This window comes from Myodes glareolus, chromosome 11, assembly GCF_982192425.1.
Source record: "Myodes glareolus chromosome 11, mMyoGla1.1, whole genome shotgun sequence".
In the NCBI taxonomy this organism is placed as follows: Eukaryota; Metazoa; Chordata; class Mammalia; order Rodentia; family Cricetidae; genus Myodes; species Myodes glareolus.
Window position 1 is genome coordinate 83931261 of NC_142036.1, and position 15026 is coordinate 83946286.

Here is a 15026-nt window from a genome sequence, read left to right on the forward strand (position 1 = left end):
ATGTCTGCATATATTCCTAAAATATAATCCCATTCATATTTCATATATATATATATATATGCACAACACTTTTACATGAATTTGTGCTGCACAAAATCACACAGTGGAATTATTAGAAGTTGAGAAACTCACTACACGCTGAATGGTAGAAAACACCCCAGCTGACTGATGATCAAATGTTGCCAAAGCGCCCCTCAGCACCTCCCACACACCCTCCCCAGTGAACAGGCTTACATTTTCCAAGCCCAACAGGACGAGAAGCGGGATGGTGGTCATTCCTCCTTGAATCCACTCCTCCAGAGACACGGTCCCATCGCGGTCATAGTCAATTTCTTCCATCATTTCATGGAGGATCTGGAAAAAAGAGATGGGAAAATATTCAAAGAACTGATTTTTTTTTAAATCCTTATACTTTAACAGACAATTGCCTCCAATTGATTATATCATATTGTGACTAGAAACTGAGTGAAAATAGAGAAAATATGTCTGTAAATAAAATATTAATCCTGTTATTGGGAAGAGACTTGACTTGACTATAATTTCTAGAAGAAGACTTTCCTTGATGCTCAACGTTTAAGAACAATATTCATCTTTTAAACTTTTTTTTTTACAAAGGAACAGCAGCACAGTGAAAATTAAAAGGTACTTTTAATTTAAGGATGAAAGTAGTCTCTGATTACTTCCTTGAGATCACTTTTCAAGTTCATATATATGCCAGAAAGTGTCTGGACAAATTAACATCATGGCAAAGAGCTCGAATAATTCTTTGCTAAGTAGTAATGGGTGAGGGAATTAAGTTGTTCTTAATTGCCTATAACAATTTAACAAGCTAAAACTTAATGACTTGATCATATTTGATTGGAGTTCTTTGAAGACACCTTGTAAGTAATGTCCAACAGTGTGTGACTAGGATACAGTTGCCTCTTTATAGTGTGGTGATAATGTGGATACTTATTTCAAAGGTAGTTCAAAAATTCAGAGATATAATGAGATGATGTGTTAAACGTTAAAGAGCTCTGGTGTACACAGGAAGTTCTATGTGGTGTTTGAGTGATTATTAATATAAATTATATACAAGTTCTAATTATGCTATCCTTGGTAGCTGTGAAGGACTTCCAACATCAGTCAACAGGCTTCCAACCTAGGAAAATCAGGAAGGTAAATATGGTAGTATCGTGAAGAACAAGGAATATATAGTTTTTATATAATATGGGCATTTTAATCAGTTTGGAAAAAATACATCCAAGCAGCTAGAGAATAAAAATGTAAAAAGATGCTATAATTTGGTCATTGATATGGGAGTCTAAGGAGTATGTCCCTAGCATTCTGCTTGGTTGCTTGGTGTCTTCTGTCAGATTGCTTTCCATCTTCGCAACACAAGGCTCTACTGGATGGAGAAGACTTTGCAGAGCAGGGCACACACCCCCATCATTATTTCATATCTTCAAAATAAAAGGAAAAAGATTTAGAACTTGATAAAATGGCATAGGATCTGGTTAAAATGTTGAGCTTCGTGGGAGTAAGTCAAGGGCTGAGTAGAGATGACCTAGTAGGAGAAGTAAGCTTGTGATGGCACACACCTGAGAGGGCAGCACTCAGGGGCTGGGGGCAGGAAGATGGACTTTGAGGCAACACTAGAGTAAATTGTGGGAACCTGTGCTGTGGTCTGCAGGATTATGCAGTGAGATTTCAGTTGACAAATTAGGACAGCCCACCAGAATGGCTGGATTCTGATTGAGGCGGATGCTGGTACTTCCGCCTTTAAAAAAGCACCTGTTCTTACCGCATAATTTTTGTGAAGCCATTGCACTCCCCTTCTCTAAGTGGGACTCGTCCCAAAAGATTCAGCGGTGCATTAAATTATTGGGCACCATTTTTCCCGAGTGCACGCAATGTTTCCATGTATAGTGGGTAACTTCTCTCCACACTGTGGAACCCAGGTGAGAAAGTCACACCATCAAAAACCTTTGTTCCCACAGTCAAATCTCTGCTCCATTCCCTGAGATAAACTTAGAAGCCAGCTCTCTGCAATAATCTTTATTGGCAGGACATTTGGCCACGAGAGGAATCTTCCAAGTAGATCACATTTGCGACCTTCCAAGATAGGGATACGGCACTAGGATTGTTGATTCATAGTGCTTCCTGATAAGGCTACTGGGTGTCCCAAATTCACCCGCAGCTGGTTTGGGAAATTGCAACCTCAGATAACCCCTGCTCTGACTCTAAAACACTACTAATACTCTGCACCTACACTCACCCTGACGAATTGGTAGAGTATTCTAATCTGTTTCTTAACCCCGAGAGACAACAGGAAGAAGCCATTGATCATTTAGCCAGTTCCAGAGAAAGTAATTCTTTTCCCATGGGCAACGTGGGAACAAACACCGCCATTTGACATGGTCAGCCTGAAATCATCAGGACCTGGATATTGTACTATGTAGCCATAAGTTCCCCTTGTTCTAACCGCTTAGGGTGATAGATGTAATTCGTAGATCTGAGAGGTCCTCTTTAGCTTGCTATCATTGGCAAAAAAACGTTAACGTGGACCAGGTTAGCGAGCCTCCTTCCCCAGTTTATACCAGTCGCATGGCTACCCTGAGGCCATCCCAGGCTCCACAGCTCTGGCGGTGTCTCCCTCCCTCTCTTCATCTACATTTATCAATCATAAAGCTCTAGTCTAATTAATCATACTTAGGAGTGTAGTGTATGAATTCCCCTGCCCTTCTTAGAATTTAAAGCTCTCTAAACCAACTTTCTGCCTCTAAGTGTTGCCTAGTAGTTTTAAAAGCCACGCCTCCCTGGAGCCCTGAAGAAAACTGACATCACAGCTTTGTGCAGCTCTTATCTGTTATGTGGCCCTGAGAAATTCAAGTCTTGTAACCTCACTATTACCAGAGAATTGCTGATTGTGTGTGTATATAAACTGGAATATTTGCAGAACGGCAGAACAATAAAGGAACTGAATCAGAGAAGCATGGAGACTTTGCTGAGCCTTTTGCTGATTTCCTCTCTGAACACTGGGAGGGGATTGGGGCTGACCCCCAAAAAAGCTCTACTTAATCCTGTCAAAGCACGAACAAGGAAAGAACAAAGCATGGTGAGAGCTGTCTCACAAACCCTGTGGCTGGTTTGTTTATTTATTTGTTTGTTTGTTTGTTTATTTATTGCCTTTGTAGTGCATGGTCTCTGTAATTAGTTCAAGTTGACCAAATGAGTCATCTTCTTCAATACCAGAGTACTGAAACAATAAACCACTATACACAGCCTCAATCTTTAATAATGTATGCTTAGTAAATCCAGCGTTAGGACCTGGATTCATTTAACAAAGGTTCTTTCCAAGACATGATGGTCTTCCTATTGGTTTCTACCACCTCCTCTTCTCCTTTCTCTATTTGTGCAGAAATACAAAGAGTCGATGAACGTTAACAGAAAAAGAGCCATTGTTGAGGACGTAGGAGAGATCAGGTGGTGAGCTCCGGAAGCAAACATGTGGTCAAAGTCAGGTTGTTTCCCTAACTGTCCACTATTGGAGCTGTCCCTGTGGGAGCCCAGCATTTCAGAATTACTGAGCATAAATGTTGCTGTAGTTTTTATTTGCAATATCTAGTTGGTATCAGTCATAGACAACTGTTCAGTCACCACCTGTTTTGTTGCCTCCTTTGAAACACCCGTATTTCAGCTGGGCGGTGGTGATGAACACCTTTAATCCCAGCAATCAGGAGGCAGAGGTAGGAGGATCTCTGAGTTTGAGGCCAACCTGGTCTACAAGAGCTAGTTACAGGACAGCTAGGGCTACACAGAGAAACCCTGTCTGAAAAACAAAACAAAACAACAACAAAACAACAGCAACAACAGAAAAAAACACCTACATCTCACTTTGGTGCAGAATAGACACCGAAACCTGTATTTTCTTGGAGGTTGGTATTGATAGGAAATAGACCCCCCCCACACACACACACACTTGCTCCCACGAGGATAAGATTACTTTACTGATAGATGAACATTTCTCATGGACAGAAAATTAAACAGGTAGGAAAATGCTAGTTTAGTTGTTTTTTTCTGATCAAATGGAACAACAGAACTTCTAATGAACCCTGTGATTCCAGGAGACTATTAAGATAAATCCTTCAATAAATTAAATGCACAGTTTAACAATTTTTTGAATTCCATAGACAAACTAAATCGAGAGTGACAGTGTTTATTGCTATGAACACAGCCGGCAAATTTCCACCACTAACCCAGTGAAACTGAAATACAGTTGCATCAAAACAGGAGGAGTCTCAAATGTGGTAAGAATGGTTCCGTTTGGCACAGGAATGAGGTCTGCCCTGCCTTTGGTTAAGACAGACAGGGAAGGCAGTGTGAGCTTTGGCCTCAGAGTCTTATCTTTACCGTGGCAGAAACTGTAGAAGTGTGAGTGCTGATTGACAAATGAGCCTCCCTGATTCACATGCTGAGCAGGTCTTTTAAATAAAACTGAATCATTTTCTTCATGGGCACTTCATAAACTTAACAGGCTTCAACAATAAAACAGACAACTGTCTTCCATCTATTTCCCCGCCCAAAATATATGTCTAAATTTAAATGGCCTAAAGGACATTTCAATACCTTTTATGATGCTGTGGTTTAGTATAAATCAATATATAATAAGGCATCTTTAGGTTCTTAGAAATATTTCTTAAACATGATTTCTTCAAACAAGTTGGTAGAAACTTCCTGACTGTGTTGTTAACTCATTGTAGATTTTGAGGAAGCAATTTCAACACATGTGGGTCTCCATTCGCCCACCTAAGGGATAGCTAAAACAGTGCTTCCAATAGCTACAGGCACTAAATACCACGTGCACAGGAGCAGCACAGTGCCCCTGGGATATAAACACATCGGCCTCTTGTGTAGCACGGACCTTGGCAGTGCCCAGCAGCAGCATCCACTAAGCCCCATGTATGTAACCTCGCTATTCCAAATATAATAACTGTGAGGAGGAAAGCCAAGGTCACTGCAACTTCTGCAACTTCAGAATATCACGTGCAACCGATCATTCCATTCAGAATCAGCTGAGCTTCTGGTTAGACATGATAATTGAATCGCAAACGTTTAAAAACAAGTGCTACTGCTATATTCAGACATCAGAAATACAGAAAACGAACGAGAGCATGCACAGATTAGCCAGTCCTTCACTCATTCATGTGCCTACCGGGTTCAGTTCGGTGACATCCCATTCCAGGTACTCTGCCACGTGCATCATCTGGCTAATGATGTTTTCCAGTTCCTAGAACAGGTGCAAGAGGGAAGGGCGCACATGAGGGGAGGGGGAGACAGAGAGAAAAGAACTGGTTAACCACGGATGGAGAACGTTTTTTGTTCAGTCAGTACAAAAGTTGAAATAGTTATAAGATCAATTTGTCAAAAACCATATATACATACATAGAAGTTATTTAGGTTATCTTTTAACAACATAGAAAAGAGTAGCTAAGTTTAAATTGTATTAATTATTATAGATTCTTATAACTTGTGTACGGAAAAGGGGAACTTAAAAATCTGTCCTCGGTAGTTGAAGCCTTCACCAGGAGAGGGCGCCACAATACCAAGCTGGGCTTTCATCTAGCCAAGCTTTCCTGAAAGTTGGAACATGTGTGTTTTCTAGGGTGTTTTAAGACACCAGAAGTCCTGAGGGCTGGAAGGTGGGCAGACAGCTGAGGGGTTTATTTTTATTTTCATGCACTGAGAGCATATACGGACTGTGCCGACCACTTCTCAGGATACTTCACACAGGGTGTTTTGAGGTCAAGGTTTGGGGGTTAAGCATATGCAGAGTTTATTTGCTGAGAAGATCAAGTTACAGTTTAACTCTGTCTTAATCTCAGCTCTTGGGAGAGCTGCTAGTGAACACAGATGACTTGGCTGAACGAGTTTGAATTATTTTTAAGTGACTGTACCTAAAGCTTTTTCCCAGCTATCTCCAGATAAACAACTACATAGTTTGTAAGATAACTATTTATTTATAATACAGAAATTTTATTACTTCAAAAGTGGTATTTGTTTTTATTTGAAATACAAAATTTTATAAAGATGAAACTTGAAACTATATAAAATCAAATTTTTTCTGCTGAAATACCATCACATTTGGTCACAGTTCATGAGATATAGACAGTAATATGGAAAGAGGAAGTTGTCTCATGGGGACCAAAGAGACTCCCTGAGAAATGAATGAGAGCCACACTATTCCCAGAGAAAATACAACTAACAAATATGTCATATGAGAAATGTCACAGAAAATATAATATAAGTAGATTGATTTGGAGATTGATACCATCCAACACCTTCTAACAATTTGGTGGGAATTACTAAAATCTCACCCATTGCACCTTTGTTCAATGCTGTGGATGAGTTAAAGCTTCCGAATCAATGAACAAAACCTGTGGTTCATATACCAGGATATCGGCATGTAAGTTAGAGACATCATTTGTTCTCTCTTCGATAGTCTCTTAACCAGGGAAATGGACACCCTCACATAACCACATTCATGATTACTACAACAGTCTACAAGGATAACATGTGCTATCATAGGAAGTCCATTCATCACATCACCAGAGTGTTGAAAATAACACGTGAGACACGGTCAGCATTCAATGCAACCATGCTCTTTCTTTTCTTTTTCTAAAAGGTGAGCTGTTCTATCTTTAATACATCAATGTAAAATTATAAAGAGAAAATTTAAACAGATATTAAAGGAAGGAATATACTGAGTAAAAAAAACCCTGGGGATTATAGCTTGACCTTTAATTTACACGACAAAGAATATAAAAACTAAGAACTAATCATGGACAAATCCATTGAGTCTCTAGTCAGTGTTTCATATCGGGCATCTAGTTAGAAGTGTTTGCGGCAATCACTACATATGTTCCCTTAAAATGGCCAGAATCCAGGGGGAAAAAAAGCACTTGACTGAATTTTTGAATCTGCTGCCAACCCATGGCTAAAAGCCTAGTTAAGACATATCATTTCAATTTAATTAAAAAGAAACATTGCATAAAACAAATCTGCATTAGATGTATTAGAATATAATTTGCATCGTTGCAGACATGAATGATACAATAAATATTTTAAAACATCTACAAGAAACCTAAACGCCTTTCTGTGAAACGGCACCAGAAGAGATGAGCAAGCTCTTTCTGTGTGTTGGTTTTTCTGTGTGTAGATTAATACACAGAACAGGGGAAGCCTGGCTTTAAACCTGAGATGTCCCTGAATCACAGCATCAATTCATGATGGAGCTCCTTCCCTCTGGAGAAACAAGGATGCAATTGTTCTACTTGGAGCTATAGAAAGACAAGGCGAACATCTCTACTATCCTTGTAAAAGCCTATGTGGCCCAGCAGGTTAAGGCTTCTGCCACCCGGCTTGACTGCCTGCACTGGTGGAAGAAAGAGCTAAAGCCCGCAAGCTGTCCTTTGAAATTTACACCCTCACAGTAGCATCATAAACATATACACAAGTCAGTTCAGTAAACACGTCGGTCTATCTGAGCCACGGCAAGTTCTGTCAGATGCACAGAGAAGCCTTTGATGACCCATGTCATCAGTTTGGGTGCTTGTCCCTCACAAAGTCAGAGCTGAATGTGTTATTCCATGCTTCCCTGGGTTCAGGCTTCAGCACCGCCACCAGGACAGAGTCCGATGCACCCACACACGTGGAAATGCCTAAGCCAACTCAAGCATTAATTCTTTTATTACTGCTCACAGTTTTCCCAGAGACACAAACTGTATTATCAGCAAATGTAGAACAGAATTGAGTACAACATGCAGTACGGATGTGCACGCTGGATGTCTCGTTTCCACTTCTCTGAGCGCTGCCACTGATCCCCACACATTACAAATGAAATAAACATTTCAGTACACTTTTCAGGTTATCATTCAGATAGATGCTTTCCCTTTCATTACTTTGTCTGGCTTAAGCCATGGAATGAAACCTTCACTCAGAATTAGATGAGGCCTCGTCAAAAGAGATTTCTCACATCAAGTTATAAGCTAGCATCACTGCATTTGAGTAAGATTACTTTAAGAGGAACAGTAAATCAGTTTCACGATCTATTTAGATTCTATATGCTTTACTCAATACTTGTTTTTCTTAGAGGTGAACCTTACAGATCACTTTTCTCCTTTTCTAGGTCACAGTTTCAGCTCTGGCCTGTTTTGTTCCTAAGGCTAAAATTCTCCTTGTTTCCTAAGCTTAATGCAAAACTAATGTCATATGGTTTCAAAGCCATTGGATAAAATGCCCACAATCCCGTCTGCTCAGGTGACAAAATCGCCATGTGAGCAGTCCTCTGGTGTGTGCCATCTCTGGTGAAAGCTATGAACTTACTTATTGCTTCTTTCAAAACAAAACAAAAAGCCACTTAGCAATTTTCTGAGAAGTTTGAAAAAAATTACCGAGCTGTCCAGGAAGCCATTTCCGTCTGTGTCATAGAGACGAAACATAACTGGAATAAAAGACATGAAGATAAAGAAAGATTAGCGATGAGAAAGGTCATGTTGGTTTAAGGTACATTTCTCAAAATTAAGTTTCTGTTTAACACAAATCCTTCAATTCCCCTGCTCAAAGCCTTTATTTTTGAGTTTTTTGTGTGTTTGATTTTGCTAAACCAAAAGTGAATTAATTGGTAAATGAAAATATTGGATCTCAGATACTAAGTTTACAAAATTTTGTTCATATCTGGAGAAAATTAGTTAGTGAATAAAAAGATTATTTGCTTAAGTTTGAGTTTTTAGCCTTACTTGTGAATTCAGACATGAAGGAGAATTTGAAATATTCAGCATCTGGTTACTGAAGGGCAGTGTTGAGGAGGAAAAACAACTAATTTAGAATTGATTTTTGAATTTCATAAATCAGTTAAAATTTAGAATCCATGGAACAATTTCCTCTGCCTAACATTTGAATTGGCTTCCACTGGACTCACTTTTGCTGTGACAGTCAACGGAAATGGGACTCATAGGTACACCCCAGAAGCTAGAGTCCACTATGTAAATCCAAGCCACGATTATGATTTATCACAAAGCATGTGAGAAAGGAAGCAGAAGTTTATAATAAAAGTTCTTTCTGGTGGGGGATCTCAGCTCCTAAACACACACCATTAGCATGACCATTTTGGTATCTTGGGTTGGACATACAGGCAGGCTTCACTGGTACCTCACTTTTAAACTAATTAAGTACAGATATTCAGAACACAGACTCTCCTGGTGAGCTATGGAAAGCAGAACAGGAGTCTAAGGCCTGGGGTCTCCCTTGTATAATTCACGGATTCCAAGGAGGCCATGGAAGAGGATGCAGGTGTCATCTTGAGGTAAACAGACGGGGGAAGGACACAGCTGTAAAAACAGAGGAGTGGAAGTGAGGGTTTATGTTGAGTTTCATAATTTCCTGAAGGATCTGATATCTGAGTTCTGCATGTTTACAGTGACATTGGTAACTTGGAGAGTGTGTATCACTGTAATAATTTTTGACGTTATTGGTTACAGAATTCCACCAAGACATAATCCACAGAAGATGCAAAATTACTCTGTACATCAATATATGTTTTCAAGTGTCATCAAATTATAAATCTGCATTCTTTTATAATAGGAAAACAAGCTTTAAAGTATAAAGCTGGAAGAAATGTGTATGTACTGAATTGAGGTTGGCTAAATTTTAAATTCTTTAACAGTGTTAAATATTGATCGACCTCAAATATCCAACAACTGAGAATAAAATAGTAAAACTTAAAGGAAAAAAGGCCTTCCACAATATAGACACAGAGCATCTAAGAGTTTCTAGTATAGTAGAAAATACTAAAAATATTTTCATATGTGAAAAGAAGTCACAGATTACCCAGAGAAGAGTCACACATACGTAGGTGAGTCAAGCTAAGTCCAGCTTTACTTCAGCAGTAGGGACACCGTGGCTTTGCTTAAAATGCCTGTAAAACCAACTCAAATGGTTCAAACTTGTTGCTGTTTTCTGACCAGTGGCAGGTAAGCCAAAGAGACCCAATAAGAAAAATTTCACTCTAGGAATAAGAATAGGAGCATTGAAAACTCCTCCTCGGTGCAAGTATAATCTTTATGAAATTAAGAAATATCAGGAAAACAAGAGAAAACGTCTCCCAAAATACATCTCAGATGTGGAACGAATAAAAGAAGGAAAGGTGAAAAAAGGAACTAAATGCAATCAAGAGTTGGAAACTCTGCCTTCGAAGTGCAACATTCAAATAATGGTTGCAGAGAGTGTGGCAGGCATCATTCAGGAAGGGGAGCGGCTGTCAGTGAAAAGGTAGAAAGATCAAACATGTTCAAGCAAACTTTACCATTGAGAATTCGAAAAGTGAGGGAGAAAATTCATCAGCTAAGGGTGATGCAGACACCAGCTCCATGGAAATCAGGAGTTATTCAGCCTGTGAAGTCTTTGAAGACTTTCCCTTTCAAAATCATCTTTCTAAATAATAATGGTGAAAGAACTCTTGAACCTTAAATATTAGTAATACTCTTGCTTGTTAATATGTTAAAGTGAAGATAAACCAGTATAGATTTACAGATGTTTCTGTGCCAGAATAAAATAAACCCAATATTCAGATTATTCTGTCAACTTGATATAGTTCAAGGGTGGGGACTTGCTATGAACCTTTGAGCTGAGTTAGCCCACTTTTTTTCTATTTTTATAACCATGTCATTTTACTTTACGTAGCAACAGTTATGTGCCCACACTTGAATTTAGATAAAAGGTCAGAGCAGAGTCATGTTATGTAAGATGAGAAAATTTCTATTTTTCTAAAACTTTTCCACTTCCATAAATTTTGAAAATGTCTGTCCTTGCTTTTTGTTGAATGTCTTACAACACAAACTATGTCTTTGTACCTTCCATGATATGTTACTGATATGAAAACATAATGATGCTCAATTTCTTAGACAGAAAGAAAGCATACATTTAATGATATTTAATTTGGAAACTCTTCAATATACAATTTTCAGTTACCCACTTTCCAATGCCCAATACTAATTCTTTAAGGCAGAAGTTAAAAAAAATTGACTGCCTAGAAAAATTTGAAATCCAATACAATGGAAAAATTACCTAATTGTCAGGTTTTACAGCCTGGAGTACACAGTAAATTGTGTCTACAGGGCCTGCAACTGATTCTTTTGGGTAATTGTGTGGGAACATCTGACCTAAACCCAGATGTCTACATTCAATTTGGTAAACTATGTCAAAGAAAGATGCAGATTCAGTTATCTCCCTCACGAGTAAGTATTTTTGTTTCTTCGTCACGTCCACTTCCGGTCCTTCTTAACTTCCTTTTCTATTTTTCAGTTCCGGTTCATGCTATGTTTAATACACATCACTCTTTTGGATTAACTATGTAGTTCATTAGACACTATGATGTAAATCTTATTGTAAATAATTCTAGGAACCAACATAGTAGAAGAATATTAGGAATTTGTAAATGTGCAAATGAAGACAGATTAAAACACATAAGTTGCTAAGGAACTGGATGAAGGGTAGATTTGATTCACTGATGTGAGAAAATATCAGACATTTAAAAGGAAAAAGTAAAAGCTCAAAATTCCTGACTATCTTGATATATATTCACAGTGATTGCTCTGAAGTCAGGAAGTCAGAAGCAAGAGTGTTCTTTGATTAGTCTGATAAAAAGTGCAACACCACCAGGGCACAGGGGTTAGTTTGCAGCAGTCTGAAGGCATAATTAGAAAATGAGGAAAATGATGCCGAGTCAGCTGTAGTCCCAAGACAGAGCTGGGAAACTCAAAGAAGAGAACGTCTCTTAAGCAGAGTGAACAGCAGATCCGTTTTATTAGATTCATCAGATTTTCAGAATGTGTGGATGTTCTGCCTGCGATTGTGGGCAAAGGACATACGACATTAAGAACTGAACCAGGAAGCATGATTCTTATGGATCCAAAAGAAAAGCAATGTTCTTCTAGTTGGCTTACAGATAATACAAGGCCAGGGCCAAAGTCCTATATGGAGGAGATGGATGGTGCCTTCATTAATTTTCAGATCTGGAAAAAAATATTTTTCTTCATCGTCATCCCAAACATGGCAATGAAAACACCTGAGCAAACTTTCCTGTTGGCTGGCACTTCAGTAGACATTCACTGTTTACTTTGGAATGAAAGAGATTTCTACATGTTCTTAGGAATACAAAATAAATCTTGAAATGCAAGTATTCAATGTTTATGAATAATAAATACACATTTAAAGAATACTATTCATATGGTTTATTCATAACCTAAGCTGGTGTGACTCCTAAGTAAGCATATAAATGATTTACTTGTGAGAAATATCAAAACGTTACTATTAAATTTAACTAAACTGCTTTGTAACTATAATCTTAATACATTAGAGTATGTTAAATTTTTAAAGAAATACTGGTTTGGTTTTACTATCTTCACTATCATATCCGTAGTAAAATTTTAATGATCTTTAATATAATCCAGTTAACCTGAGTATGGAGCAGCTTCTCTAGTTGTAATGAGCTTTGCACAGAGACCACGTTATACCTGATCGGTTGGGAGTCAGTGTTTGAAGAGTATTCATTGCACTGTGTAGATTTGGCCACCAGAGAGAGCTCAGTCACTGCCGTTTAACTAAAGAGTGTTCACTGGGTGCTTAGAAAGGAGTTCCTATCTCTCATACTGTGCAAGAAAGGAATACGCTGTTTAATTATTTATAGTATATAAGACCAAGTCCTATATATGAGACATATGAGGAACTGTTCTCTGCCAAAGAGAGTGTTAATGTGATGTCGAAGGGGAAGAGAGTGTTAATACGATGTCGAAGGGGGGTCGCCATGGAGAAGAGTATAAGGCATGTGTGTGTGTGTTTGACTTTGTGTGTGTGTGTGTGTGTGTGTGTGTGTGTGCATGTGTGTGTGGGTGGGGGCACATTCACGTGCAGTAGAGGGATAGGGAAGTCCTCCTCAGATAACAAGAATTTGGGATATGGCATTTGCTAGAACATTTGAACAGTTCAAAGTTTCCACTTGCTTCTTGCTAATTCAAAAGAGCCCAGTAGAAAACACTTAGGAGCCATATAATAGACAAGTTTACAAAGTTCATGGAAACAAATAGAATTATCAAACAAATAAATTATCAGAAATAGAATATCACATCATAATAACCACACTTCAATATTTCTTAACAAAATATAATGTTTCAGAATTTCAATTAAGATGCATTTTCAGTTAAATTTAAGAGTAACTTTTTGATTGCTTGGCTCTAAGCAAAGGTATTACTTTTCATTGTTGAGCTCATTTAGGTGAAAAAAACAATTTAGGCAGTTATAATTACATCAGCACACAGTCCCCCAATAAACACAATTACCAAACCTACACTCAAGCTTGTCTTCAGGTCGTCCTCTTTCAAGGAGAGACAGATAGCAGACAATGTCCTTGAGGTGGATGACCTCTGGGGAGCACGTGTTCGCTGGGGAAGAGCGAGGAGGGGTGATGGCACCCTTATTCATTCTCAGACCTGAAAAATACATTTATATTCATATATGTAAAATGTTCACCGCGCTCCAAATTATGTAATGTCTAAAGGAAATAATACTAGATATCATGAACATTCATATATGTACATATATTTATTACTTAAATACAAAATAATCAAATGCACTCAAACGCCAATATATTATCATTCCCTGTGTGCTGTTAACAGAGCAAACAGAACAGAGTCTACCAGTGTAGGATGTTAAAGTCAACTTAGCATTGCCCAGGGAGTGTGGGAAGATGTAAAGAGTTACCATAGAAGGAAAATATTTACTGTCTTCCTGTCTCTGCCAGACAGAACAAATAAAATTTACTTGAAAGAAAGGAAGAATTGTCCTTTCTTAAGATACTAAAAAAAGACTGTGAGTCATGTCATGATTTATATACTGAGAGTAAGTAGTCATTCACAAAATACATTATTTATGCAAGGATATGCCAGCACCATAGGTAAGACATCCATCTGACATCACATTAACCATGAGTATAAATAAGCATAGTAGAAACAGGAATCAGGACCATCATGATGGGCATTTCGAGGAAAGACTGTGCATATAACTGTAGTTTGATTTCAATATAGCCTTCATTTGATACATATAGTTCATGAAAAGACTAGTAAATTGTAAGTCAGCTGGATCTAAACATTGGGACTCTCTCTTTTAAAAAAATCTTCATGTTAAAAACATTTCAGCTACATTTCGTTGATTCAGTTTGTGTGCGTGCACATGTCACGATACACTTGTAGAGATCACAGAACCACTTTCAGGTGTTGCTTTCCTCTTACCATGCAGCTTCCAAAGCTGAACTCAGATCACAAAGCTCAGCAGCAGGGACTTTTAGGTACTGAGCTACCATCTCAGTGGCCCCTGTTTCCATAACCTTGTAGAATGGCCTGTTCTAAGACAACGGTGGAGAAATTAAGTATGTGTTGACAACTGCTGATAACAATGCAAGAGGAGCTTCTTCACAGAGAAGCTTCATCTCACAAAGCAGTATTGGAAGCCATATAAGGAGCTCCTGAAAAGCCCTGAAGTTAATCTCAATTATTACCAAGGTGTACATTGTCAAGAAGTATTTGATCAGGGTGACTAGGGGGCCTGAGTGTCTCATGGATTCTGAATCTGTCATCACTTATGGGAAAGGATATTTCGAAGCAAATGTAGTTTGGCCAGCTGTGTTCCTTGGCACATATCTTTCTGACAATACTGTTTGCAACTCTGACTCTTTCTGTACTTCTTATATCATCTGGGTGTCTTAGTGTTCTCAAATATCAAATGCAATGCTGTACAAAAGAGTCTACAGGCCTAGCATTACTGATAAGGTCCCTAATAATAAATCTCATTTAGAATGTTTCTAATTTCAGGCAGGAATCACTAACAGCGGCTTTCACACATCGTCTCGCTCAATTCTCAAGTTAACCTTGTGAGGTCGACTGTATTATCATCATTTGACAGAGGAGAAACAGGCTTCTGCATATGGCTGTCCTAGA

The 15026-nt window shown here is 38.4% G+C and overlaps 1 protein-coding gene across 9 annotated transcripts in view; it reads right to left on the reverse strand.

The window, feature by feature from the left end:
* The window catches only part of Dgkb (diacylglycerol kinase beta), a 638911-nt gene that overhangs the window by 448254 nt on the left and 175631 nt on the right, over positions 1–15026 (reverse strand). For all 9 annotated transcript variants that reach the window (XM_048415746.3, XM_085697733.2, XM_085697732.2 and 6 more), the window contains 4 exons: positions 13383–13523; positions 8433–8482; positions 5195–5269; positions 235–354 (listed from right to left, as the gene is read on the reverse strand). In XM_048415746.3, coding sequence (XP_048271703.2) covers positions 235–354; positions 5195–5269; positions 8433–8482; positions 13383–13523 — 386 coding nt within the window. The remainder of the gene's footprint in view (positions 1–234; positions 355–5194; positions 5270–8432; positions 8483–13382; positions 13524–15026) is intronic.